This window comes from Colossoma macropomum, unplaced genomic scaffold (assembly GCF_904425465.1).
Source record: "Colossoma macropomum unplaced genomic scaffold, Colossoma_macropomum, whole genome shotgun sequence".
Classification (NCBI taxonomy): Eukaryota; Metazoa; Chordata; class Actinopteri; order Characiformes; family Serrasalmidae; genus Colossoma; species Colossoma macropomum.
In genome coordinates this window covers 33,810,435-33,835,833 of record NW_023494807.1, presented here as the reverse complement: position 1 = coordinate 33,835,833, position 25,399 = coordinate 33,810,435, and the positions used below count along the sequence as shown (strand labels likewise).

At 39.1% G+C, this 25,399-nt stretch overlaps 1 protein-coding gene across 1 annotated transcript; it reads right to left on the bottom strand.

Moving 5' to 3' along the window:
- Positions 1–7,534: 7,534 nt before the first annotated feature.
- Positions 7,535–18,071, bottom strand: LOC118796758 (galactose-specific lectin nattectin-like). Its single transcript, XM_036555860.1, has 7 exons — positions 17,988–18,071; positions 17,717–17,788; positions 12,604–12,710; positions 12,143–12,277; positions 11,953–12,058; positions 11,646–11,711; positions 7,535–7,593 (listed from the first exon to the last, which is right to left on the bottom strand). The coding sequence occupies exons 2-7, from the start codon at positions 17,775–17,777 to the stop codon at positions 7,571–7,573; spliced, it is 498 nt and encodes a 165-aa protein (XP_036411753.1). The 5' UTR covers positions 17,778–17,788; positions 17,988–18,071; the 3' UTR covers positions 7,535–7,570.
- Between the last annotated feature and the right edge of the window lie 7,328 nt (positions 18,072–25,399).

The following is a 25,399-nucleotide window of genomic DNA, read 5'->3' as shown; positions in this document are numbered from 1 at the left end:
CAGGACCTAGTTGAAACCAAGGCACGGGAGGCGGAGCCGCGTATAACAGACACTACAGAGAAAACAGTAACACGATGGAATCAAGGAAAACACACAAAGCAAACACTGTCATGAAATAAACATCACTTGTATTATTATAACTATTCCTATACTATACTATATTATTGTACTATTACCAATACATTTTTTAGTAGTATCATTTCACAGCCTTCTAAATCGCACGTCATTGTAAGTCGAAATGTCAACAAGGAAAAGAACGAAAGACACCAAAATCAGAAAGAAAGAAATGTTATCAATTGTAAAACACACACACACACACACACACACACAAACACACACATCACCTAAACCGCTTATCTTTCTGGGTCGCGCGGGGTGGGGAAGGGTTGTGCTGGAGCCTATCCCAGCTGTCATTGGGAGGAAGGCAGGATACACCCTGGACAGGTCAATTGTAAAACATTTCATCTTAATTTACAAAGTATTTCATAATTACAAGTCACAGTGGGTTAAACTAGCCTGCTTTAAATGTAAAGCAACACACTGTTATGAAGTAAGAAGTCTGAAGGAGTAATATAATACCAAAACGCATGAATATGTATGTAAGAGTGTGTGTGTGTGTGTGTGTGTGTGTGTGTATTACATACAATGTATTAATATGTATGAGACAGTTAATGTAGGAAAGAACCGCTACAGCTCTCATGCGCGCCTCACTGATGAAGCTTGGGCGCCATCCTGTGGTCAAACCGTTGACCGTCAAGTCCGAGAAAGACCATTAGCCTCGTTACCGCAAATGCTGAACTACTGTAGGAAATGACGTGGCTTGGCCGTAATAATTATTGTAAAATTGTTGTAATTTTAGTTCGAATTGTTTTTACGCAGTAATTCAAGAAGTCACTCAGTAACACAATATTTCCACACATGAAAATGTTTCTGATTCCTCGACTTGCAGTTTCACTTTTTGACCACACGATGGCATCCAAGCTCCATCGATGACAAATCGCCCTCAGTCCAAAACCCCTGGGGCGGACTGTCTGCACTGTTTTCGCTTCTCTGATCAGCGAATTAATAATTAAACTACACACTGGGTGCTGCTATGGTCCTTCAGGAACTAATCATAAAATCAAATAGCAAACAAACGACAGTGGAATGTTTCTAAAACCTACATCACAACATAGTCCCAACGAAAACTTATTATTTATTTATTTATTTATTTATTTATTTATTTTCAGATGTACCACTATCTTACCATCATCAACATTGCATATAAACTCAGAAGACACGTGTAGGTTCACTGGTGGTTTTGGACAGAAATTAATAGGTCATATTCATGTTATAGATACCGTGACCCCTTAATCCTTATCACCACCACTGTAAAAGAAATTTGAGTCGCTAAAATGAAGTATTTTGCATCAAACCACTCTGAATGACGTTCTCATCCACAGAGAAATGATCATCAGTCCATTAGCAGATGACACCACACTTTTCATAAAAGATACCTGTAGCAATAAAGATCATACAGGAATTTTCCAAAGCCTCTGGACTTTTTTTAAACCTCAATAAATGTGAACTTCTTGCAATTAAAGACTGTGGGACAACTCATATATATATAAATACCTGTAAAGGAAGTGGGAACTTACTTAGGCATAAAACTCACACAGAACAGTCATAGAAGTGCTCTAAACTTTAACCCTATCATAGATGAAACAAACAAAGGCTAAATCTTTGGTTGCAGAGGGATCTATCAATAAAAGGAAGAACTCTTTTAACTAAAGCGGAAGCTCTGCAGACTAATTTATGTCACCACTCCACTACATGTTTAACAACCAGTTCTCTAAAATAATTGACAGCATGTTTGGAATTTCATACCTCATTATATTTTTTGGCCTCAGTTTCATTTTACTTTGTGATTATAAGATTGAAAAAATCCCCTTAAAGTGATCAAACTTTCATCAGCAGGTTTTATTGACTTGGTCCCTCATATATAAACATAGTCTTACACCACATACGTACTTTATTTAGAATAATAGATACATTTTACATAAAAATCAATCATTATTCTTCACAAAATGCTTTGAACATGGTGTTTTGTTGGTTTGTTGATTTATTGCTTAGTTATACAAGATTTTTATCCAAGTATAAGATTCCTATAACTCCTGAAGAATATGCAGGGTTATGGATGCATTCTGGTATTATTATGGTCTTTAAAGAGGCCCTTAAAGAGGAGCCCACACTCCAGACAGTCCTGAATCCAAAACATACTTTTATTGGTCAGATATGTTTCTCTATTCGCAGGCTGTTTCAAAGAGATGTCACTTCTGTTCCTTATGCAGTTACATATTGGGGTTCTCTTGTAAAAAATCCTGATTGGAAAATATTTGGACCTTACCTTCTAAATATCTGTTAACCAATAAAATAAAGGAAGTCTCTTATAAAATTAAACACAGATGCTGTCCAGTTAACCAGTTTCTTGCTAAATTTTAAAAAGCATATCAGTCTCAGCTGCTCTTTCTGTGATGTAAATCCAGAAACTCTTCTACACCTGTTCTGGCGCTGCTCCACACAGAAAGCTCTGGAAGGATGTGTGTAGGTTTATCATGGATTGTACTGACCCTGACTTTAATCTCTCTTTGGTTAATGTGTTGTTTGGCTTCAGTCGTTATAAAAATAATAAAGTCAAAGAATATAATATTATTAATTTGATCATTCTTTTGGCAGAATTTCATATACATAAATGTAATTTTACTCACTCCAAACCAGATTTTCTCAAATTCGAAATAGAAGCTAAACAATACATAACTTCTGTTACCCTCCCCAAAAACAAACAAACAAACAAACAAAAAAGCTGTCAAAACAGTGAATTTATGCCCCTTATTTAATTTGTTTTTTGTGTTCTTTCCCCTGGCTTTTTTTCTTCTTTCTTTTTTTTTATTTAAACTTTGTTGTTTAAATTTGTTACCACATTTTTTTCTTATGCAGTTTGTTATCTGACTTAACTACATCTGTTCTGCTCTATACTGCTCTTGTACAAACGTAATGATCTAACGAACAATTAAAAAATATATAAATAAATAAAAATAAACAAAATATATTGGCCTTTCGAAATGAAATACTGAACTTTTACTGGTGACTTTTATTGTGAAATATATCATGTGCTGTGACCGGAAGGTGGTGGCGGAGTCTCTCGCCTGTCACCGACTGCTATAAACACAGCAGACGAATATGCGGATATTAAACACGACGATATTAATAAGATACCGATTATTCAGGGTCGTGGAAACAGATATTTAGCTAATTCCGTCGATGATAGTTGTCCGTTGTCAGAGCTTTGTTCGTTTGTTTCGGGGACACTGACTGATCGCGTTTTCCGCTGAGCGAAATCAGTGAGGAGAAAAGCGGAATCTCGGTAGAAAAGCCTGGATGTTCAGCCTGGATCCCTCCGTCCGCTGCAGTGAGTAGATTTCTCGACCCACTCGTTAAATTTACACGCTCGGTGCCTCTTCGTCCGCGAACACCAGCCAGCCAGCAGCCAATAGTTCATCCAGGCTTCTCTTGAAATCATAGGTATTAATAGATTATAGATTATAGATTTGTCTCCTGCTCTGCTGCAGTAACAGCCTCTGCGCTTCACTGTAGCTGGATCCTGCGACGTTGCTGTGATGGCATTCATCGTCAAGAGCATTAGTCAGGCATTGATGTTAGATGATTGGTTCTAGATCACTCCAGCTCATTCCAAAGGTTCTGGATCAGAAATGTCATCACACAGATACTGGATGGAGCACCATCACACCAGAGAACAGGAGTTCCATCACTTTTACATGGAGATTGTTCAAGCTGTGTTCTCAGCTGGACGCCTGTATCAGAGTTAGCGCACAGTTGAGGTACATAAGCCATACACATCTACTAGGTAGACTATTTGGGGGTTCTCTGTTTTTATTTTGCCAGCAAATCACCAGCCAGAATGTTTCCTTTCTTTATCCCAGTGTAACCTTTAGGTCATCCTTTTTCCCTGCAGGTGTGATGAGCTTGTGTTCTGAGGGAACTGGCTGTTAGTGCCGCAGTACGGGAGGATGAACGCAGAGGAGGTGGAGCTGCTTGGTGACTCTAAATACAGGAACTGCGTGGCGGCTGTGGACAAAGCACTGAAAAACTTTGAGTCCTCCAGCGAATGGGCTGATCTCATCTCAGCTTGCTTGGCAAGCTCAACAAGGTCCTTCACTCTGTCTCTGTCTCATAAATCAGTTTTACTGCGGTTAATATGTTACTGTCGCTCTGGCCAAAATGAAAAATGTAATCATTGCTAGATCCGTTGTAAAAATCCTATTATTTTAACTCTCTATTGCACAATGTTGCCTCTAGGCAACAAACCCATTTTTCTCACTTTACACTAATATTAACATTTAACAATTTGTCAAAGTATGTTTGTTGCCTAGAAGCAACATTGTAAGGCAGTGGAATGGATTTTGCCAGTCAGAAAGCCAGATCTCACCACTTTAGGGAATACATTGTAGCACAATGTTGCCTCATGGCAACATACCCCAGATGGACCCCTGCACACATTGACATTTTACAGTGTTTTTGAATTTAATAATTTTTTTTAACGAATTCATGCAAGAAAATGTGAATTGATTTTCATCAATAATGCATGCAGTAGAGGGTAAAGCCTTCTCCGTAGAGCAGGATTTTCTAGTTTTAGTACTAGGAAAACGCCTTTCTGATTTCTGATCATGTGTCTTGAAGGTGGAAGTACATTTGGAAACACTACAAGTGCTTTGGGTGGATATTTCACTGAATTAGTACTTTAACAAAGAAAAATGTTTGATGACCATTGAGATAAGTGCTGTATCACTAATGCTAGCCAGCACCACATGTGTGTTTGTTAGCCTCTAGATCAGTGGCTATCAGTCAGGATTTGTTGAGTGTCGTAGGGTTTATTAAGGGTTGTGGAATGTATTTGCATGCTAGGTATTGTAGTGAGAGAACACTGATGGACAGAAACATGAAAATAATACAACATTATGAATGCTGCACTATAAATACTACATAACATCATAAATAACATAGTCATGCTTGTTTGCTTCTTTAAACCCCAATCGTGAATCGCTATGGTCCTTTCAGGATTAATTATGAGGTTTCCAATGGAAAAGCACTGTAATTAGTAGGTTTATTAGGGTTGTAGTTATTACTCAGAATCATTAGTTGTTGTAGTATTAAAGTCTGTTATACAAGTATAATGAATCTTTATGTTTAATATCTCTTATTCTTGCTGTGTCTTCACAAAAGATCTGAATACCTTGTGCTGTACTGTAGTGTTTCACACATGATGTACTCAATAGGTACGGCAAAACAATGCCAAGTACCAGGTTGTGCCTAAGAAGCTCACGATCGGCAAGTGTTTGGCTCAGTCCCTTCATCCAGCGCTGCCCAGCGGGGTCTATCGCAAGGCCTTGGAGACCTACAAGATCATCGGTCCCAAGCGGCTGGCCAAAGACCTGTTCCTGTACAGGTAAGGGGGCTGTGTTAGTACAAACAGTGTCCGTTTGAGTCGATTTGAACTGGCGAGTGTTACTATAGGAGCAAAAGAAAAACAGTATACAAAAATATATATTTTAATACAGTGCAGTGTGAGATGCAAGTGGATGTTATGTGTCATGTATCGCCACTGTGGGAACAAAACCTCATGTCTTCAAAATGGTAACTTTACAGGAGAAGGAAAAAACATACTTTACATTTAATGTAAGTCAATGGAACCAGACTTTTTTTACAAGTCATTTAAGGCTGTTTCTTTTTCATTCATTCATAATGAAATTTACACACAATGTAAAGAGCTACATTCATTATCAAAAATGGAGATACAAGGCTTTGTTCCAATAGCAGCAATATGTCATTTTAAGTCACAGTAACTGTATAAATCATAGTATTTATTTATTTTTGTAATTACCAAATCAAGCTAACAGACTTAGGTTTGAACTCTCATCTCTGTAACTGGATAGTGGGCTTCCTGATGAGCGACCCCAGGTGGTGAAAGTAGGAAACAGTTTCTCTTCCACACTGACTCTGAGCACCGGGGCTCCCCAGGGATGTGTGCTCAGCCCCCTCTTGTGCTCCCTGTATACACATGACTGTGTAGCCAGACACACATCTAACATCATCTTCAAGTTTGCTGATGACACCACCATCCTAGGCCTCATCACTGATGGAGATGAAACAGCCTACAGAGACGAGGTCAGCGCTCTGTCAGAGTGGAGCCATGACAGCAGTCTCTGTCTCAACATCAGCAAAACTAAGGAGATGATCGTGGACTACAGGAAGCTGCAGAGGGGTGGTCACTCTCCCCTGTTCATCAGTGGAGCCAAAGTGGACAGAAAGTCAGCAGTGTACACCTCACTGATGACCTCACCTGGTCCCTCCACACCAACACCATTGTAAGATCTGCCCGTCAGCGTCTCTTCTTCCTGCGCAGGCTCAGGAAGTTTGGTCTGCCTCCTCAGATCCTCACCAACTTCTACAGATGCATAGAGAGCCTCCTTACAGGCTGCATCACTGTCTGGTACAGCAGCTGCACTGCCTGCGACCCTAAGGCCCTTAAAGGAGTGGTGAGGAGTAGTGATGAGTCCATCATAGGCAAGAAACTACCATTCTTACAGGACGTCTACCAGTCCAGCTGCCTCAGGAAAATCAAAAAGATTCGGTCAGACAGGGTCACCCAGCACACAGCCTGTTCACCATCCTGCCATCAGGCAAGAGATTCCATAGCATCCAGGCTAGAACAACCCGGTTAATGAACAGTTTCTACCCACAGCCTGTCAGGCTTCTGAATAAGCTGTGAAGCTGTGAAGCTGTGAGCGTTTTACCCATTACCATTTCACCTGGTCACTTTGTTAGTATTCTTTATTATATCACTGCAGTGTTATGTTGATAATGATGAAATTGTGGTATATCTCAAAATACCATATAGTATATCTATATTTTTTGGGGGAGTACTGGTCTGGAAATGTCCCGCATGTGCCTCTCCACCGTGCATGTGTTTTAAAAAAAAACCTTTTAGGACAAAACTTTGTTGTTTTTTAAACAATATCTGAAGCATCCAGCAATGTATATGTAACCATTTCATATTATAGCTTACAGTGTGAGAGCTTCTAGATGCATTACATTCTTCAGACTTCTGGTTCCTATCACCACCACTGTGAACAATTCTGACTTGGTAAGATTCTCTAGAGTGTTTCACACCAAACCACTCTGAACCTCTCTGAACCACTGTGTTTACATCTTAAAGCTACACTATATTAGATTTGGGGATTCGGACACCTGTCTGGTCTCCCTGCCATAAGAACACTAAAAATACAGAAGGGTGATGAGTCAATCAAAGAGCAGGAATTATGCAGTGCTGAATTTTATTTGATATCAATCACGGCCCCGTTCACACACACATTTTTAGATCAAATAGAAACTGAAAACACGATCACAGTAACATTCTTTTATCTTTAATATCTGGGGCTCTCAAAGCTGAAGGGTTGATCCTTCTGTGGGCTTTTTGTCACACGCAGAAGGGTTCTCAAAGGAGCAGTTCAGATCAGATCAGGCTTTTGAAAGCACCTAAAACAAGAAAAAGATCCATTAGATCAAATTCAAGTGTCAAACTGACAGAAATGTTGGGCTACACTGGACCTGTTTACACCTCACATTAACATGCGTTTTGGTGATCGGATCTCGCTTGGATTGCGAATGGATGAAAAGCTTTCCACAGCACACACTGTGAGCAGATTACAATCGGGTCACTCAAAATTCGGAGGTGGTCAGAGACGGATCTTGACTACATTTAACACAACACAGAACATTATATTAGATATCTGAATGCAATTCATGAGCAGAAATGTGTCTGCTGAGTACTGACTTGTGGGGCGAAGGGACAAACAACAAAACAACTGTTTTATTTAATTAAAAACATTCCTGCACTCCAATCAGATGAAATGATCAGAGCCAGGCCTGTTTCCCGACAGTATCCCGACAGTGGGATAGGTTTTAGTGAAAAGTGTAATCGGAGTCCGGTCAAAGATTTTATATACGATCAGGACACAAAACACATGTAAATGCTAAATGTAAACAGACTCACTGTATTTTAGAAAGTAGAAAATAAAGAGACTCTGGGTGATGAACTTTCATTTGTTTTTGATTCATAACTTCAGTGTGAAACTTGGAAACAAACTTTTACTACAGAAGGTGGAAGAATGTTACTTTTGGAAGAAACTGCAGTTTAACCTAATGTTCATAAAGTGCACTGGGTGTCCTGTTAGCAGATCCACAGCTTTGTAAGTAAGAATCTCAAATTCTTCTCTAGTTTTCTTGAATCATCCCCAACCCTAACCTCAATGATTCTAAAATGCAGCGTTCATTCATTCTGCTGACTGTAATGGAAGTAACTATATGGATATGCAGTCAAATGCAAAATTTTTACTCAAATGTTTCATTTCTAAGTGAAACTAAGTTAACTCATTGTTGCTGTAGAGTGAAAGCATTTAAATGTGGCATTTGTTCTGCAAATTGTAGTGTACAATCTTGATGTATTTGCTGAAAAAATACAATATATAAAATATAAAAGAGGCTATAACTTATGCATAAGCATTTTTTTTCCAATGTGATAAAGTAAGTAAATAAATAGTCATTGTGCAATAAAATGGGTGTTAACATATTTTCAGTTAGGCCCTGTTCACACTGGCCCATAACATGCATACAGGTGATCTGATTGTAAGTGGACAGCACTAAGGGCAGGTGTGAATGGTGTACGGTACATCTCAGAGACATGCTGTGATCCGATCACCCAAAGCCCCTTCGGTGGTGGACAGCTAAATGTTTGACCACTTAACATTTACAGTGTGGACACTTAAGCATATTGATGCATCTTCAGCATTGAAGGACCACATTAATCAGCTGCATCATCACAGCAGAGACCAAATCAGCTGCGCAGCTTCATTTTCTTCTGCTTTACTGTTTGTTTACAGGTCATGTTTGTGGTTTATGTGGACTAAACATTGGAAACAGCCCTTTCATTTACACAAACATGGAATCATGCTGCATTTTTACATGACAACACACAGCAAGACATTGACGTAGTAAAAGTGGGTGGTACCTTCCTCCAGTCACTAAATCCAATCACACAGACATGCTAGGTCTGAGCAACTACAAGTCTCACTGTCCGCTAATGATCAGATCACTCGAGATGGATGTTGAAATTGAGTGTGAACAGGGCCATAGAAAATCAACTAAACGTGTGATTTGACCAGGGACACTTAAACTTTTGCATATGCAGCATGCCCTATGATCTAGCCTGTAATTTAAGATTCTGCACTGATTGATAATACAGCAGTTGTAAAACTTTCTCTTCTGCATAGTAAATATAAATAAACCCTCATTATAAAAAAAAAAAAAAAATCTGCATTTATGCTATAACCATTACAAACATCTATGACCCCAACACTGATGACCTCCACAGAAACAATAAAACAGTTCATGTCAGATTTTGGGTTTGGCGATGGTTGGCGTCTTAAACAGCCAAATTCCAAAGAATTCTGTTTACTCACCAGATCACTGCTCATATTTACACACAGACTTCCTCTTAATAAGTAATTCAGTTATAGTAAACATTTCAAATATATAGCGCCACCCTGTTACTATCACTGAGCACACTCCTATTGGAATGTACAACCCCATTTAAAAAAAAAAAAAATGTTGGGATGCTGTGCAAAATGTAAACCGAAAACAAAAAAGCATGTTTACCACTGTGTTTCATCACCTCTTCTTTTAACAACACTCTGTCAGCATTTGGCAACTGAGGAGACACTGCTGTAGTTTTGAAAGTGAAATGTCTTCCATTCTTGTTTGATATGGGATTTCAGTTTTGCTCAACAGTTCAGTATTCAGTATTTTTCATGGCAGCATATGTTGCTCCAAAACATATACATATACTTTTGAAATGTGTGCTGATAACAAGCCGGATGGTCTCTCTTCTCTTTAGCCTGGAGGACACAGCACTTATGATTTTTAAAAACAAATTTAAAATTTTGATTCGTTGGAGCACAGGACACTTTGCCTCAGGCCATCCTAAATTAGCTCGGGCCCAGAGAAGGTGGCAGCGTTTCTGGATCCTGTTTATATATGGTTCCTTTTTTCATGGTAGAGTTTTAACGGCAGTTGGGGATGCAGTGATGAACTGTTTTCATAGACAGTGGTTTTCAGAAGTGTTTCTGAGCCCATGCAGTGATTTCCTCTACAGAGTCATGTCTGTTTTTAATGCAGTGCTGCCTGAGGGCCCAAAGATCATGAATAGCCAATACTGGTTTTTGGCCTTTTCCTGTACATACAGAGATTTCTCTGGATTCTCTGAATCTGTTAATGATAGTATGTATCGTAGATGATGAAATCATCAAGTTCTTTGCTGTTTCACTGAGAAATGTTATTCTCAATGAATAATATTCTCATAGAAATGGGCTAATGTTATCTCGGTTTCAACATCTGATATGTTTGTCTTTGTACTGTATTTAAATACAGGCTTAAAATGATTTGTTCACAATGGGTTTCTTTTTTTATTTACATTTTGCACAGCGTCCCAACCTTTTTGGAAACAGGGTTTTAAATCATTCACATTTATCAGCCATTAGGTGGCACTTATTACTAAAAGACCTGGAATTTAATAAATACATTAAGTGCCTGGGCATCCTTCCTAGACATAACTGATTCTCTTGAAACTTCACCAACATTAGGAAACAGGGAAAGCTGTGCTGAGAGGCAAAATAATACCTATAAATATAAATAATACCTTCCAAGAAAACAAAGACGAGAGTGTCTCTCTTTCTATAAATCAAAAATAGAACATTTCTGTGCCTCAATCAAAGATACATAAACATAGATCAAAACAAAACTACAGAACTGAACTCGGCCTGGACAGCTCTCACTGGCCTCTTACATTAGTAACTCCTCAAACGGCTGCCATTATAACACTTATCTGTCTTTCCCATTAATGTCCTCTAACACACCTTCCAGATTAGTAACCCTAACCCTTTTTTTTTTTTTTTCTTTCTTTATTTCTTCTTTTTTTCCACCTTTTTCCTCTCTTATATATTAGTTGTTTTGTGCTAGTCAGTACGTGCTTCTCCTTAAAGGGACTGATCTTACTATGGATCACCACTAATAGGGTGTTAATGGTCCTCCAAGGTGGGGTGGGGTCAGAAAGATAAATAAATATAATCTGTACACCATGAACATAGCTTACACTCTATCCCAACACAAACCATACATTGAACAAATACAACACAATACATTTGATTTACTTCTTACTATGTGACTTATCTGAAGAAAAATCTGTAGAAAATCTTCTGAACTAAAACCGTTTCATTGGAATGTTCTTGTATGAAGAGATGAGAACATTAAATATCACTAATAGTCCTGCCTTAATTCATTTGAGTCATTTCATACAAGCTTGTGTCAGTTCGCTACACAAACACCATACGCTAAAGGTCGGGATCAATATTTATAGATTAAAAAATGCACAGTGGCTGACAAAAACCAGACTGTCAGGTACTCTTTTATAATAAAACAACATCAATAACAGCTTTCTATGACCAGCTACACAACGCAGAAAAAACAAAACTCACCAGTTTTGGCCTTTCGAGCACAGACAAAAGGACGTTTATAGTAGCAAACCAGATCATCCCAGGCTCCTGTAAGAATAGTGAAATATAAACTCATAATAAAAAAAAACACAATATTCCAATGATTATAACAGCATAGTGGTGAAAATATGGCAATTTAAGCATAATGCTATAATAAATATAAATGTAAATCATAAACATAATAAGACGACTATGCCAGAGAGATTTCTTAGAGAGATGAGCTTGTAGCCACAAGCAGAGCATGTGGAAACCTTTGAGAAAATTTTGAGAAGACCTCTTATCTCATTACCATAGTAGTTGGTCTGCAGACATTGTCCGGAGCCATTCGGCTCACCTGGGGCCCACTCAGCAAAGTCAAAATGAGAGCCATCAGTCCAGTACCAGCGATCACGAGCCTGAAGAACAACAATCTGAAATGAGTATCCATGTCCCAGAGAGAGGAGAGTGAGCGTGCAGAACACCGTGCTAGCTTAACTTACAGTCTTACTACGGTAGCCTCCGAGCCACGTTGCAATGTTCTTGTTAGAATGAGCGTGAATCAGACGCTTAATGAAATTGTCTTCATTCTCATCATGCACTGAAGCCAGATGTGCGTCGTTCCGCAAACAGGTTTTCTACAGGGAGAATTGAGAGAGACACACGTTTAACCAAGATGGACATTTACTTTAACCCAACCTGTTTGGACGTCTAATACATATATATATATATATATATTATATATATATATATATATATACTGAATGGGCAACTTTATAACATTATATCCTTACAACTAAAACATTATACACATTTAAAAACATACATTAAAACATAAAATTAACTCAAACTGGTTTAATGATCAAGCCTTCTAATGTGGAATGGTCCACCTTAAGGGTATTCTTTTCACAAAACATGGTGGTCTAGCCTGTACACCTGTAGGAACAGTATTGAACAAACATACCTCAGCCTCCTCCCATGTACTTTTGAAGCCAAAGAATTTGAACTCGTGAGATCCATGCGATTTCCAACCAGAGTTCCTGAGAACAGCCTGTTTTTTTTCATCAGCAACTGCATCAACAACAGATTGTAAAAGTTTGAATATCTAAAAAGATGGCAAGTTTGGCCAAAAACAACAAACCCTACAATTTTGACAATCTTTGACTTTCTGATGTGGTGGTTCAAACATACAGACACATTTTGGCAAAGTTCAGTTCAGGAAAACATTGGACATTAACGTGGCTGTTTTCATCATAGGCTTCTACAACCATGATTTTCATGGTACAGGTGTATTTCGTTTTCAAACTGTGTCTAACCACAGAATGTCGTTAGATGAATATTTCTGGCTGGCAGACTATTTTCAGTCAGTTTGGCATTGAGGTGTTTAAAACCCCTGTTGGCTGTGAGCCACTCATACCAGCACCACAGACACTGCTGTGTCACTGCCATGTGGTAGTGGTCCACTACCTAATCAATACTTGCTCAAACATAAATTCGTGAACTAATCTGTGAATCGTTTGAGATATCCTAATGATACTGGTCTCAAATCTTTGAGACTGTGCAGATGAAGAATTAGGAAAATGATTCATATTTGTGAACAACACAGGCCAGTTAGTCCTTTCAGAGCGGAGCTAGCACAGTAGTCCAATAACAAGTCACCATTCGGTTTAGATCAGGCATTTTGTTCCTCCCAATCACTCCCCCCTCCATGTCTCCCAGTCTTTGCCAATATGAGCGTTGAAATTTCTGAGTAAGACTATAGAGTGTGTAGATGGGCCTCTTTCCAGAACCCCACCCACTCACTCCAAGAAGGCTGAATAGTTTTTCTCTCTGTGATTTTAATTCACATTGAGGTGACCCTCTCATTCACCAAAACTCTAACTGCATGGCAGCCAGCCAGGGGCTTGTGAGTATCCCATCACCATCCCAATGCCTCTCACTCTGTGCAAGTCCTGAGTAGGAGAGGGACCAACCCCTATCATGAAGTTTGGTTCCACCCCTGTGAGAACTCTTTTCATGTACCAGATATAGTAGGGGATATTAAGTCTGATTGGATCCTGTTCTAAACCTCCATTGTGGAAGTTGCCAGGTATAGCTGTGGCCAAAAGCTTGTTGGCGCTTGTCAGAGCGGCGACTGAGAACCTGCTTGTGGACACTGGTGATTGGGGGGGCCGACAAGCTGAATAAGGAGGCCTTTAGGGGCTGGTTGGCTCCTCAAAATGTGGAACATGGAAGGGGCCATGGAAAAGTTTTTTGGTTGGCTTCGAAGAGGTTCTGGACAACCATCTGGTGTCACAGGAGCTTTTGGAGTGGCTTTGCTCAAGCTGTACCCAGCAAAGGTGGAGAAACTCTGACTTCAAATGTGGACATTGTAGGTCGGTGGAAGGAGCACTTTGAGGAACTCGTAAATCCGAGAGACATGTCTCTCTCACGGGAATCGAGGCCAGAGGCTTCTGGGATGTCAGACTCCATTTCCCTGGTGGAGGTCACTGAGGTAGTTGGCAAGCTCCTCAGTGTCAAGGCACCAGAGGTGGATGAGATGGATAGGAAGAGGGATCATAAGATCGGCTGTAGGCTGGTACAGGCGGCAGCAGTAATGCGGTCACTGTACTTAACTGTAGTGAATAAGAGGGAGCTGAGCCATAACTGACAGAAAGAAATTGTACAAGCAGTGGAAATGAACAGGCTAGTGGCAGGCTACACCCTATTTGACAAGGTGAGGAGCGCAGTCATCCAGGAGGAGCTCAAAGTAGAGCCGCTACTCCTCCACCTTGAGAGACGCCAGTTGAGGTGGTTCAGGTGTCTGATTAGGATGCCCCCCCCCGGTGCCTCCCATTTAAGGTCTACCAGGCATGGCTGACTGGGACAAGACCCTGTGGTCATTCCAGGATCCGCTGGGGGAAGAATTTCTTCAAGTTGGCCTCGGAGCAGCTCAGGGTCACCCAGAATTAGTTGGAGGAAGTTGGGGGGACAGGGTTATCTGGGCTTCTGTACTTTCCCTATTGCAACTGTGACCCTAGCTGTATGAAGCAGGCTGAGAAGACAAAGACGAAGGGTGGAGCTTAGCTCACTAAAATGGCTACAGATCAGGATCTCTTACAAAACTTCTCACAAAATCTTTAGAACCAATTAGTCAACAGGAGGCACTATAAAGTCTTAAAACTGTTTCTCAGTGTTTGCAACATATCTGCACATTGATCAACTGAGTGTATATGCAACATTTGGTTTCAACTGGCCTCTGGTTGCCCTACAGCGCTCAATCTTTTGCTAATTTCATAAACTATGATTATCTCTTCTTACATTTAAGTTAAAGAAACATTACTGTAATAAACTAACTGATCATGTCATGCAGTGCTCTGAGATTGACAGTTTTCTAAATGTAAATATATTATTAAAGTTTTTTTAATAATAATAAAAAAAGTTTTTCAGCAAATGCAGAAGGTATGAAAAAGGCCACTTTTGAACTAGCCTCCTAGTTTTAATCATATTGTCGCAAACTGTGGAGACTAAAAGTAAACAATTATCCAAAAAATCTTGACATTTTGCCCATTAGGGCTACAGCACATGAATCAATAAGTAGGGGTTGGGTTATTCGTACTAAAAGTTTAGAAAATTAGATTTATCATGAGGTTAAATCTTTAAATAAACATTTTATTCAAAAAATGCTTTCCCATGTTTTCTTGTCACTATCAAAACACTGTATTCAAAATGGCATACTACATACTGCATACTGATAATGCATACTACTCTTCATAGTAGTATACAGTATAGTATCCAATATACAACACAATCTGTGTACAAGAGAAAAGGGGTCCAACTAGCTGGCCAACATCAGGCACAGAGCCAATTACACCTTAGCCCAGCCCTCCAATCATCACTTATCAGCTGTTGCCAGTCACTTTCAGCCTTTTCAGGTCAGGTCTTCAGCAACACGTGTGGCTGGGTTTTACAATAAGAGTTGAGGGTTGTGTTTTCTATCCATCTCCAAAGCCATAGATAAAGCTTTGGATTAGTTTGTGTGGTCAAACCTGTGTGGTCTCCAAACACACCTGTTTCCCTCTGTTCACAAGTGTTTACATTTTCTTTACAGTCGTAGCTGGTAATAATATGAAATTTGAGCAGTTCCACAAGGGAGCCTGAAACACAGATGCTAAGTGGATTGTTTGGCTCAGACCAACTTTACTAAGTTACTATATTAACAACTTTCTCTACGCAGTAATGGAACTTCATTAAATAGACCAGCCAAGAAATCAGCCAGACAAGTGATCTCCTTTCATTGCATTTACGTATCTGTAAAAGACTGAATCCACTGCTGTAAGAGTTGTTCAGAGTATGTACTGTAAAGTTTCAGGCAGAATCTGTGTGCAAGCAGTGTGTGTTACATTATTTCAAACACAGCCAATAGGTTTCAGCCTGTGGGTGGAGCCCTATTTTAGCCACACCCCTGCATTTTAAAGCAGCAAGTGAGACTGCTTTCTTGTCCTTCATGGCCGCCAGGCATCTTTCACATGGGTGAGTTGTCACACTGTTTATATTTCTGAGAGGGTGCTACTTTAAAGTGGAGTACAAGTTTTGTGCATCTACTTGGTCTGATGTCATTTCCTGTCTGAAAAATGCAGACATGGGCACAAATTTGCTATTTTCCACATTCTGAAGTAAAAAAAGGAACGATACATTTTTATCTTTTTAAAATCTTCACCATTCCTCATTTGTACTTAGCAGAGGAGAGAATTCCCTTCCTAATGACCTGCACTAAACTTGAAAATATGGCAAATATCAGCCAATAGGGCAGTTTGGGGCAACTTGTCCCAGTAATTTTGGGGCAAGTTATCACATATGATGCCAGGTAATTTACATGTGCCAGAACTGTGAGTGCGATGATGAGTCTGTTTAGTGATGTCTATGTCAGATAATCTAGAACCTACTGGAACAAAAGGCAGATTTAATGCATTCTAGTTTTGTTTAAATGCTTAAAATGTTTTATGTGAAAGATTGTTTGAAATGATTTTCCAGTTGTTGTGGTTGTAGCCCTACAACACTCCAGAACTGACCCAGTGATTAAGGATTACTAAGTTCAGTGACTAATTCACCTTTTCTTTTGAAGTGGCAATTAATTTTACAGTAAAAGTAATTAAAAGTAAAAAAAAAATCAAAGAATAACCCAACAAAGAATTGATTGTATGTGTTGCAAAATCCAGTGTTACTTCTTACCCGCTGATGGGGCAACTTGCCATGAGTGGACACTCACTGTATAAATACTGTATTGAAATAAGTGATGAAAATGTAGTGAATACATTTCTAAGACTTTGTTCTTTCATTTGGTATGTAAAATCATACATACTGTAACATTAACATTATAATCTACTGATGACTGACTGACTAGCTATGCTATTATAATGAATCAGTGTGAAACATGAGGAATCGTCACGTTCTCTGCAGTTTTTTAATGAAAAAGATGATGATTTTCTGTGTGAACAGCTGTTCAAAGCTGTGTTTGCTGGTCATGTTCTGGCTGCGTTTTTGAGCTCAAAATGAACTAAAATTGTCTCTACCGAAAAAATCACTACTGAAACATTTGGTAAAGTTTGGGTCGAGTTATGATTGTTTTGGTAGTGACAAAATGGAATGTTCAACCATTATATTTAATAATGAATATTAAATATGAAATTTTGATAAAAGAACCATGGTTAAGGTATAGGGTTACTCAAAGCAAAATGATTTTAGCCTAAAGTCCAAGATTAATTTGACTTTGAACCAGTTCAGTAGAATCATCCAATCATGTTTGGCTTAAAAAGGGGCCAAAATGCAAAAATGCACTGTTCCAGCATTATTTCACAACAAAAAAGCCACTTTCCACTTTATCCTCATAATCATATTTTGATCTAAATATAATTTTCAACAAAAACAACCTTTTCACACCAGTGTCACCAATACATACATGTAAATGCAGATCAGTCTCCTAATCTGAGTGCTGGAGTTGTTAGTTTATCTCCTTCCCATGAACTTTCAGAATCACATAAACTACTTTATACACTGTCCTTAATTAGTAAATATGTGAAATGGTTATGTTTTCTCACCTGCTTGGTGAACAGCGAGGAGACACATGACCGAAAGGAGCAAAGAGTACCGGAATGCCATGCTGACAGAGACTGCATAGAAATTTCAATCAAAGTAGATCAGTGATAGATTTTTAACATATCAGAGATTCTACATGCACAGTGTAAACATACATACAGAACAGTTTAACCCTTTAGGGCTTTTACCAGAGTAAATGTCGCTGTTCAATGTTGATTTCATTTCAGATTATTTAAAAAATACAGAGGTTAGAAGGAAGGTTTGAAACACTACCTTTGAATCTCGAGCCAATCGTCTGCGAAGTTTCGATCAAACCCAGCGCTCTCTCAAAACGAAAGCTTCTGAGCGAAGAAACTGATGGAAATTGTGCCGATTCGTTACTTTTATAGTTGGTTGGAGGTGTTGCGTAACCAAAAGTCACAAGGTGTTGTAGATAATTGGGCAGATAAGGATGACAGATATCATTGTGTGATGATCACCACATTCCGGAGCACCAGCTCTCAATGCTCACCACTGGTAGGCGCTACTGTGTTGTTATGGAAATGAAGGCACAGTATTGAACATATCTGGACAGTAAACAGTCGGATACGCTGTTTGCTGTTGTACAGAAGCTTTCAATGAGACTGAAATACAGATGTATGCTTATGTACTTTATTGGTCCTATAAATAAAAGTTGTCATTTTGCTGCCTAACCAATTGGGCAGCAGCACAGCACCACCTGAGGCAGTGGAAGGTTAAGTGCCTTTCCTAAGGGCATAACCAGGTTTACCTAATCAGTCGTGGTTGAACTCACAACCCTCCAGTCGCTGGCTCACCTCTCCGACCACTAGGCTACCTGCCACCTTTCTATATCAGAATGCATCCATCGTCCACACAAGCTAGAACATTAGCCACAAGGCAGATTTTGCCTCCCCGAAAACCATCCTGCACCATGTAATGTAGCATAGCTCTCCATTGCAAGTGGACCGTAACCTTCTGACAACTGGTCAATGTTTCAAACTGCAGTATGAATGTCGAAGTTGATGCTGATCGTGGTGACAATGTGTTGCTCTTTTGTTTGTTGGTGTGTTTGGTTGTCTCATGTTTAATGTATCTTATGTTGATTGCTTGTTCACGTACAAGCGATTAGAACTGCTGCATATTTAGGACAGCATGTTTCATCTTAACCCTTCCAGGTTTTTTTCATCAGAGGAATTTGTTCTGAGGACTAACCAAGAATGATCAAACAGGCATAATAAGCAGCAGATTAGGACAAGGAAACATGGAGTTTGGTTCGCCTGAGGCTGCCCAAACACCACTCAGCACTTCCAGTCCTCGTTCTTTCCAATGTACCGTCTCTGGTAAATAAGGAAGACGTCCTTATCAACTCAGCTCTGTGATGTGCTCTGCGGGAACATGGCTGGATGGGAACATTCCTGACTCTGCGCTCCACCAGCAGGACTTTACTCTGCATCAAGCTGACCATATGTTCGCTTCACTTAGACAGACAGGTGGGGAATTGTGTTTGTATTATAATGGGTGGTGTTCCTGCTATTCCTGAAAAGTCCAGTGTCCTGAAAAGTCCACCTGTTTTAATGAATACAGACGGGTGTCACTCTGCTTACACTCTATGTTGCAACACCTGGAGGTACCAGGTACATCTGCACGAATCTAATGTATATAATGTAGCCCAGCATTTCATTCACTGTTGCCTTAAAAGCTCCTTGACAGGCCTCAGACGTCTGGTGTCCACCAGTCTTTGTGCTATTGGATTCTTGATTTTCTGTCTAATAGAAAGCAGGTTGATAGAATGAATACTGTGGTTTCCTATCCTCGAATTCTCAATACTGCCCCCCACAGGGCTGCGTTCTGTCTCCTCTGTTATATTCTCTGTTAACCAGTGACCAGTATATCAGATTCTGATTCTGTACAATTGTATAAGTTGCAGATGATACAACATTGTTGGGATTGGTGTCAAACAATGACACTGCATACAGGGACATGGCTACAGTCTTAGTGGAGTAGAACAGGGTGAGTAACTTAAGCCTGAATATTGAAAAGACAAAAGAGTTGGTGGTTGACTTCAGGAGACAGAAGGTGGGCCTACCATGTCTGACCATCAATGGCAGGGAGGTGGAGATGGTTGCCTTGTTTGGGATCCTGAGGACGACCATCAGCTCATCTCTTAAGTGGGAGAGCATCACTGCTGTCTTGTTGGTAAAAACTCATTCAGTGCTTTTCTTTATAAGACAGCTTAAGACATTTGGTGTGAAAAGAGACTGAATGATGTGCTTTTTAGAGCTGTGAAGTGTGTTGACCTTCTCCATACGTGTGGTATAAGAGGACGACAGCATATGAGAGAGAGCAGCCGGAGAAAGTGGTGCGTATCGCCTCCAAAATTATTGGTTGCGAAACTGCTGTCTCTGTTTATACCAGAAGGATGGAAAAAGAAAGCAATAAAAATTGTACAGCACCTTTTTCAAATTGCTCTTTTCTGGAAAAACGTTTCAAAGCATTGTTTAGTAAAAGCACCGACCCGCCTGCTATCAGGCTTTTGAACTCCACTCCACAAACTTAATCTTATTCATTTTCATTGATTTTATTGAGTCATTTTATTTTGATAATGACTGTTGTGAATGTGTGTATATTGTTTGATGTTTGATCAGAAATGGCTCTTCAAGTACTGACTAATGTAGCAATAAAGTATTGAAACCTGAAACAAAGAAACATGAATTGTTAACTTGGACTTAACCCTCTTATTATGTGTGCAAATCAGTTTGAGCCTCTATGGCTGAACCACCTCGGAACAGTCCTAGGACACATATATCACTCTACAGTTTAATTTGACCCTACTTGTCAACTACTTTCCCATCAACAACGTAGAGATTAACTTCTTCTATTGTAATGTACTGTTACAATCAGCTTATTTGCCTTAATATCAGACATTTTCATCACAAAACACACACTTTAAAGCATGTTACAGGTTCTTATTTTTTTTATATTCTCCGGGATTATCTCTTTATAGCATGTAGATATTTGATTTGTGTTGATATCATATTTTGAATAAATTCACAATATTTTTTGGTCAAAACTGACCCTTATGTTACAAATAAAACCAAAAACGTGTTGTTCATTTTTCCTGCAGACCCTGTTTGTCCTGGGCTCAATCTGATTGTATTTTGAGGTGCCATCCAACCCCGAGTTTCAGAGGGGGTGAGGATGTTATTTTTAACATTAATGCCTCCCTTTCAACATTTTGCTGCACACCAGGTTCCTCATCAGAGGACAGTTCCTCAAGCTCTGAACTGACTTCTCTATTTCAGACACTTCTCCTATTTTATTATCAGCATCGCCATCTTCTTAATCAGCGATTTCATGGATTTTATGGGCTGTGAACTTCCTTTTAACTGTTATGGTGGCAGCAGATTGAACTATGCAGAGAGACAGGTGGGCTCTGTCCTGCACAGGACCCTTATATGAGTATGGCCCCTCCCCTGATAATAAATATCTGATTCCCATGGATTGCGTATGTGTGTGTGTAAAACCTTACAAACTATTATAAACTTTATCTGCACTGTGTTTTCCTTAATCTGCTGCGTTCGACCGTCATTCTGTACTACTGGGTCAAATCTGACCCTGAACAGTGTCTTGGTACCCAAATGGTGTGGACACTTTATAAAAACATAATTGGTCAAATTGAGCCTACAGAAAAAAAGTTGAGCAGCTGGTGGAGATGTTGGTGGGCTTCAGGACATCTACAACAGCAGTGAAGTGCGCGAGCAAAATTACAGCTGACCCCTGTAATTGAAAATGACATGTAAGTGTTCTTTGTGCTGAATGTAATGGAAAATTATATGTAAGTGCTTTTTTGTGTTTGAGTGTTAGTCAAACGCGCCTGGATGTGTTCTAGCACATCAAGGTCTCGCATGTACGCATCAGGCGTTAACACCTTGAGGTGTTAATGCATATACAGCTTGTATGTTTTTACCTTTCTTCGAAATGATGACTTGACTGTTTGACGCTGCTTAAAGATGTGTCACCATTACTTAGAAACCGCTGCAAAAACAGGAAGCACCCGTCTGGGCAAGTTCCTTTTGTGAATGTATATATACTCTGTGCTGTTTGTGTTCGAGGAGCTTCAGAGCCTCAGCTGACAGCTCCCCGCGGTGATTCTCCAATAAATCCTTGATTATCTTCTGAGGTCTCTGACTTATTATTAGAATTTCCACCACACCCCTCTCATCCTGGACATCACCTAACAGACGCTCCCCTCTGGTAGAAGATTCAGAACTATCAAAACCAGCACAGACAGACATGCTGACAGCTTTTTCCCTGGAGCTGTAGATCATTCGTTACAGTAACAGTGACAGTACAGTAGCATAATGCTTACTTACACAGCTGTACAGATGTTACATTTCCGCAAATATTCACAGCATTCTGTAAAAATCTGTATATAATAGTTTCTAAAGTATGTCATCAGGCTTTTTAATGTACATTCAAAAAGATATTCACACTTCTCTTTAGCTCCTCCATGGCTCTTTATTATTCTTTGTTCTTTTACTGTATTTTTATTGTGTTTGTCTCTTTTTTATCAGTCTGTGTTTGTCTGGTCTGCAAAATAAAGTGATTCTGAATTTGACTAAAGCACGTAACACCAGTGACATATAGACATTATGTGCTGCCTGATAAACAAAATTAATAATTAATTAATTAAATCTAATGAGCAAATATTGGCTCATCTTTTCATTCCTTGAGTTGCTTCCTCTCAAGAAAGCAGTTCAGTAGAGCTGAAAACACTGTGTTAAAATATAAGATCAGTCCTGTTGACACCAGTGACCAAACATTGTTAATGTAGTATAATTTGAATGATGCATATAGTAAACATGGCTCTGGTTTATACAGTTTTGTAAGTTAAATCTTTTAAAGAATTTAGATTATATTAAAAATGTTTTCTTAAATGTTGAAAATTGGTTTGTGATGAGCAGTTTTTGCAGAGTGACTATGGAACATGATAAAAACACACGAATCAGAGAAATCTTAAGAGAAATGTCTCATTTTATCTTAACCTCTGTGATGTTTCCCACTCCAAATGGAGAAAAACCCAATTATCCAGTTAAATAAGTTTGTAACTCTGTACTGGGAACTATGGGAACAGGTTTTAAAAAAAAGTTAAAGTTTGCTGTAGCTATGGGGCCAGAGTAGAGAACATGCTCAGTACTGGTAATTCGCTCACTGCATAAGAGGCTGTGAAATCCATGATGGGGATGCTTTTTCCCTTGTGGATAATAAAGGTGTCCTTGATCCTTGTGATCTGTTCTGTGCAGAAACCAGAAACCACATTTAGAGACTAGCAGCTCTTTAAACTCTATTCTGTAACTTACTGGAAGCCAGTGTAGAGATTTCAGAGCTACTGCTGGTTCAGTTAAAACTTATTCTGAATGAGCTGCAGCTGTTAAATGGTCATTTTGAGAAGTCATCAGAGAAAGCATGAGCCGTTTTGACCATTTTAGTTTTCATAATTTTGTTTCTTTTTTCTGCTTTCAAGTTCAGTTTTTAATAATAATTTGAAAATGTATTTTTTAACCCAGTTATTAATTAAAATGTGTGTGTATCACAGCAGCACAGCACATATTAAAAGAGTCTGGGAGCTAAACTTAAGACCGTGTTGCTGGTATCAAATTCAAAATGGTCATATTAAAAATAAATAAATAAATAAATAAAATTTCTCTGTTTGAACATTAATTTCAATGAAATATAGGGTTAAAATGATTTGCACATCATTGCATTTTGGTTTTATTTACATTTTGCACAGCGTCCCAACCTTTTTGGAAACAGGGTTGTAGATCAGTTCAATCTCAGAAAGACTGTGATTTTGCTCTGTAGGCATGTTTAGTAAGTTAGCAGACAGAATTTTACTGTCATATTGAAAAATTATGTTTCCTCAATTTAAGTTCAGTTAAATTCAGTTTTCATTTTAACTGAGACCAACTTAAACAAGTCTTGCTCTGTTTCTTCTTGACCCCTAACTTGCATCAGATCTGCTCTCTCAGCCCCTTTCTCTCCCTCTCTTCCTGTATTTAATAAAACATTATTCTATTAAACTCATAAAAGCATGGATGAGCTTCTCCAGGTCTTGTTGGGATGTTTTAAGGTGATATGAGGCTGTTTGGAGATGGCTCTGATGTGGCTGGTGAAGGATCTGAGTCTATTAGAACAACAAGATTTCAGACTTAGTTTTTAGTTTTTACAGCCCGAGAATCATGATATTCACTAATACTATTTCTCTTCTCTTGTTGCCAAACAAAATAATCTCGGTTTTGTCCTTATTTAATTGTAGGAAATTTTACCTCCTCCAGTTATTAATATGTAACACTGACACAGTGAGTGTACTGGGCTGTAATCTTCTGGTGAGACAGTCAGATGTATCTCTGTATCATCTCCACAACTGTGGTAATCAGTGTTGTTGTTTTGTGCAATTTGGCCCAAAGGCAACATATAGCAGTTCAACAGAAGAGGTCTGAGAACTGAACCCTGAGGCACTCCGCATGTCATAGCCCCCATCAGACTCATAACTGCCAATGGTGACAAGGTCACTCCAGTCTTCTAACTAAGACCTGAACCAATTAAGGACTGTTCCAGAAAGTCCTACCAATTTTCCAACCCGCCTAGCAATATTCTGTGATCTACAGTGTCAGGTGCAGCTCTGAGATCTAAAAGAACCAGGACTGATGTTTTACCTGAGTCAGTGATTGGCCGAATATCATTTTACACTTTTATAAGGGCTGTTTTAGTGCAGTGCTGAGTGGAACTCAAATACTCATTTGGTGCTGATGGTCAATCTAATAGTTTTTTTCACTTCATCCCTCTGTGGTAAGGAGCTCTGGGTCGATCTGTTTTGGGGGTTTATAAGCTCATCAGCCGCGATGAACAGAATGTGTGTTGATTTTCCAGTTAATAATCTCAGTGAAAGGTAGCTGTCCAGCCTGTTGCGAATTTGGAGATGTGATGTCACAGTTCAGTAATGATGAATGAATGAAGGTAAACTATAGATGATTTTAACTACAGATGATTTTAACTACAGATGATTTTACCTAGTAATGTACACTTTTTTGGGAAGGGGGGCTAAATAACATTTGGGTTCAGGGCTAAAACAGGCCTAGTGACACCCTTCGTGCTCTTGTACAGTTTTCACTGAACATACAGCTCAAAGTGATCTTCTCACAGAGAACTTGAAGACAAGCAAGACTGTCTGTACGTGACCCCACAGAGCTCTCAGTCCACTTTTGTCTCAGCAGTGATGTCAAAGTAATTTATTATAAAACAAATGAAAGCTTTAGCGCAAGTTCTGCCAGGGAGACTCCAATGCTATGTCACTCATTACTCTGACCAGTCACAAGCTTCCACTTGTCTTTAAAATGACTCGCCTTACACACCTGCTTTGCTGCTTTCAGATGCTGACATTTTGTCGTTCCCCTCCTTTTGGTAGAACTCAAGTAATACTGAAAAAAACTGTGATTCAATTTTACTCTAAAAAGCACATCACTGTTCCAAAAATGTAAACAAGGTTCCATTTTAGAGCCACTACTTTTCTTGCTGAACATGCTGAATCTAGGGAATATGATCAGGAAACACAAGGCAAACTTTCATAGCTCTGCTGATTATATACATTTATACATTTCCCTTCCCTCTGAAAGTCAAGACTGACA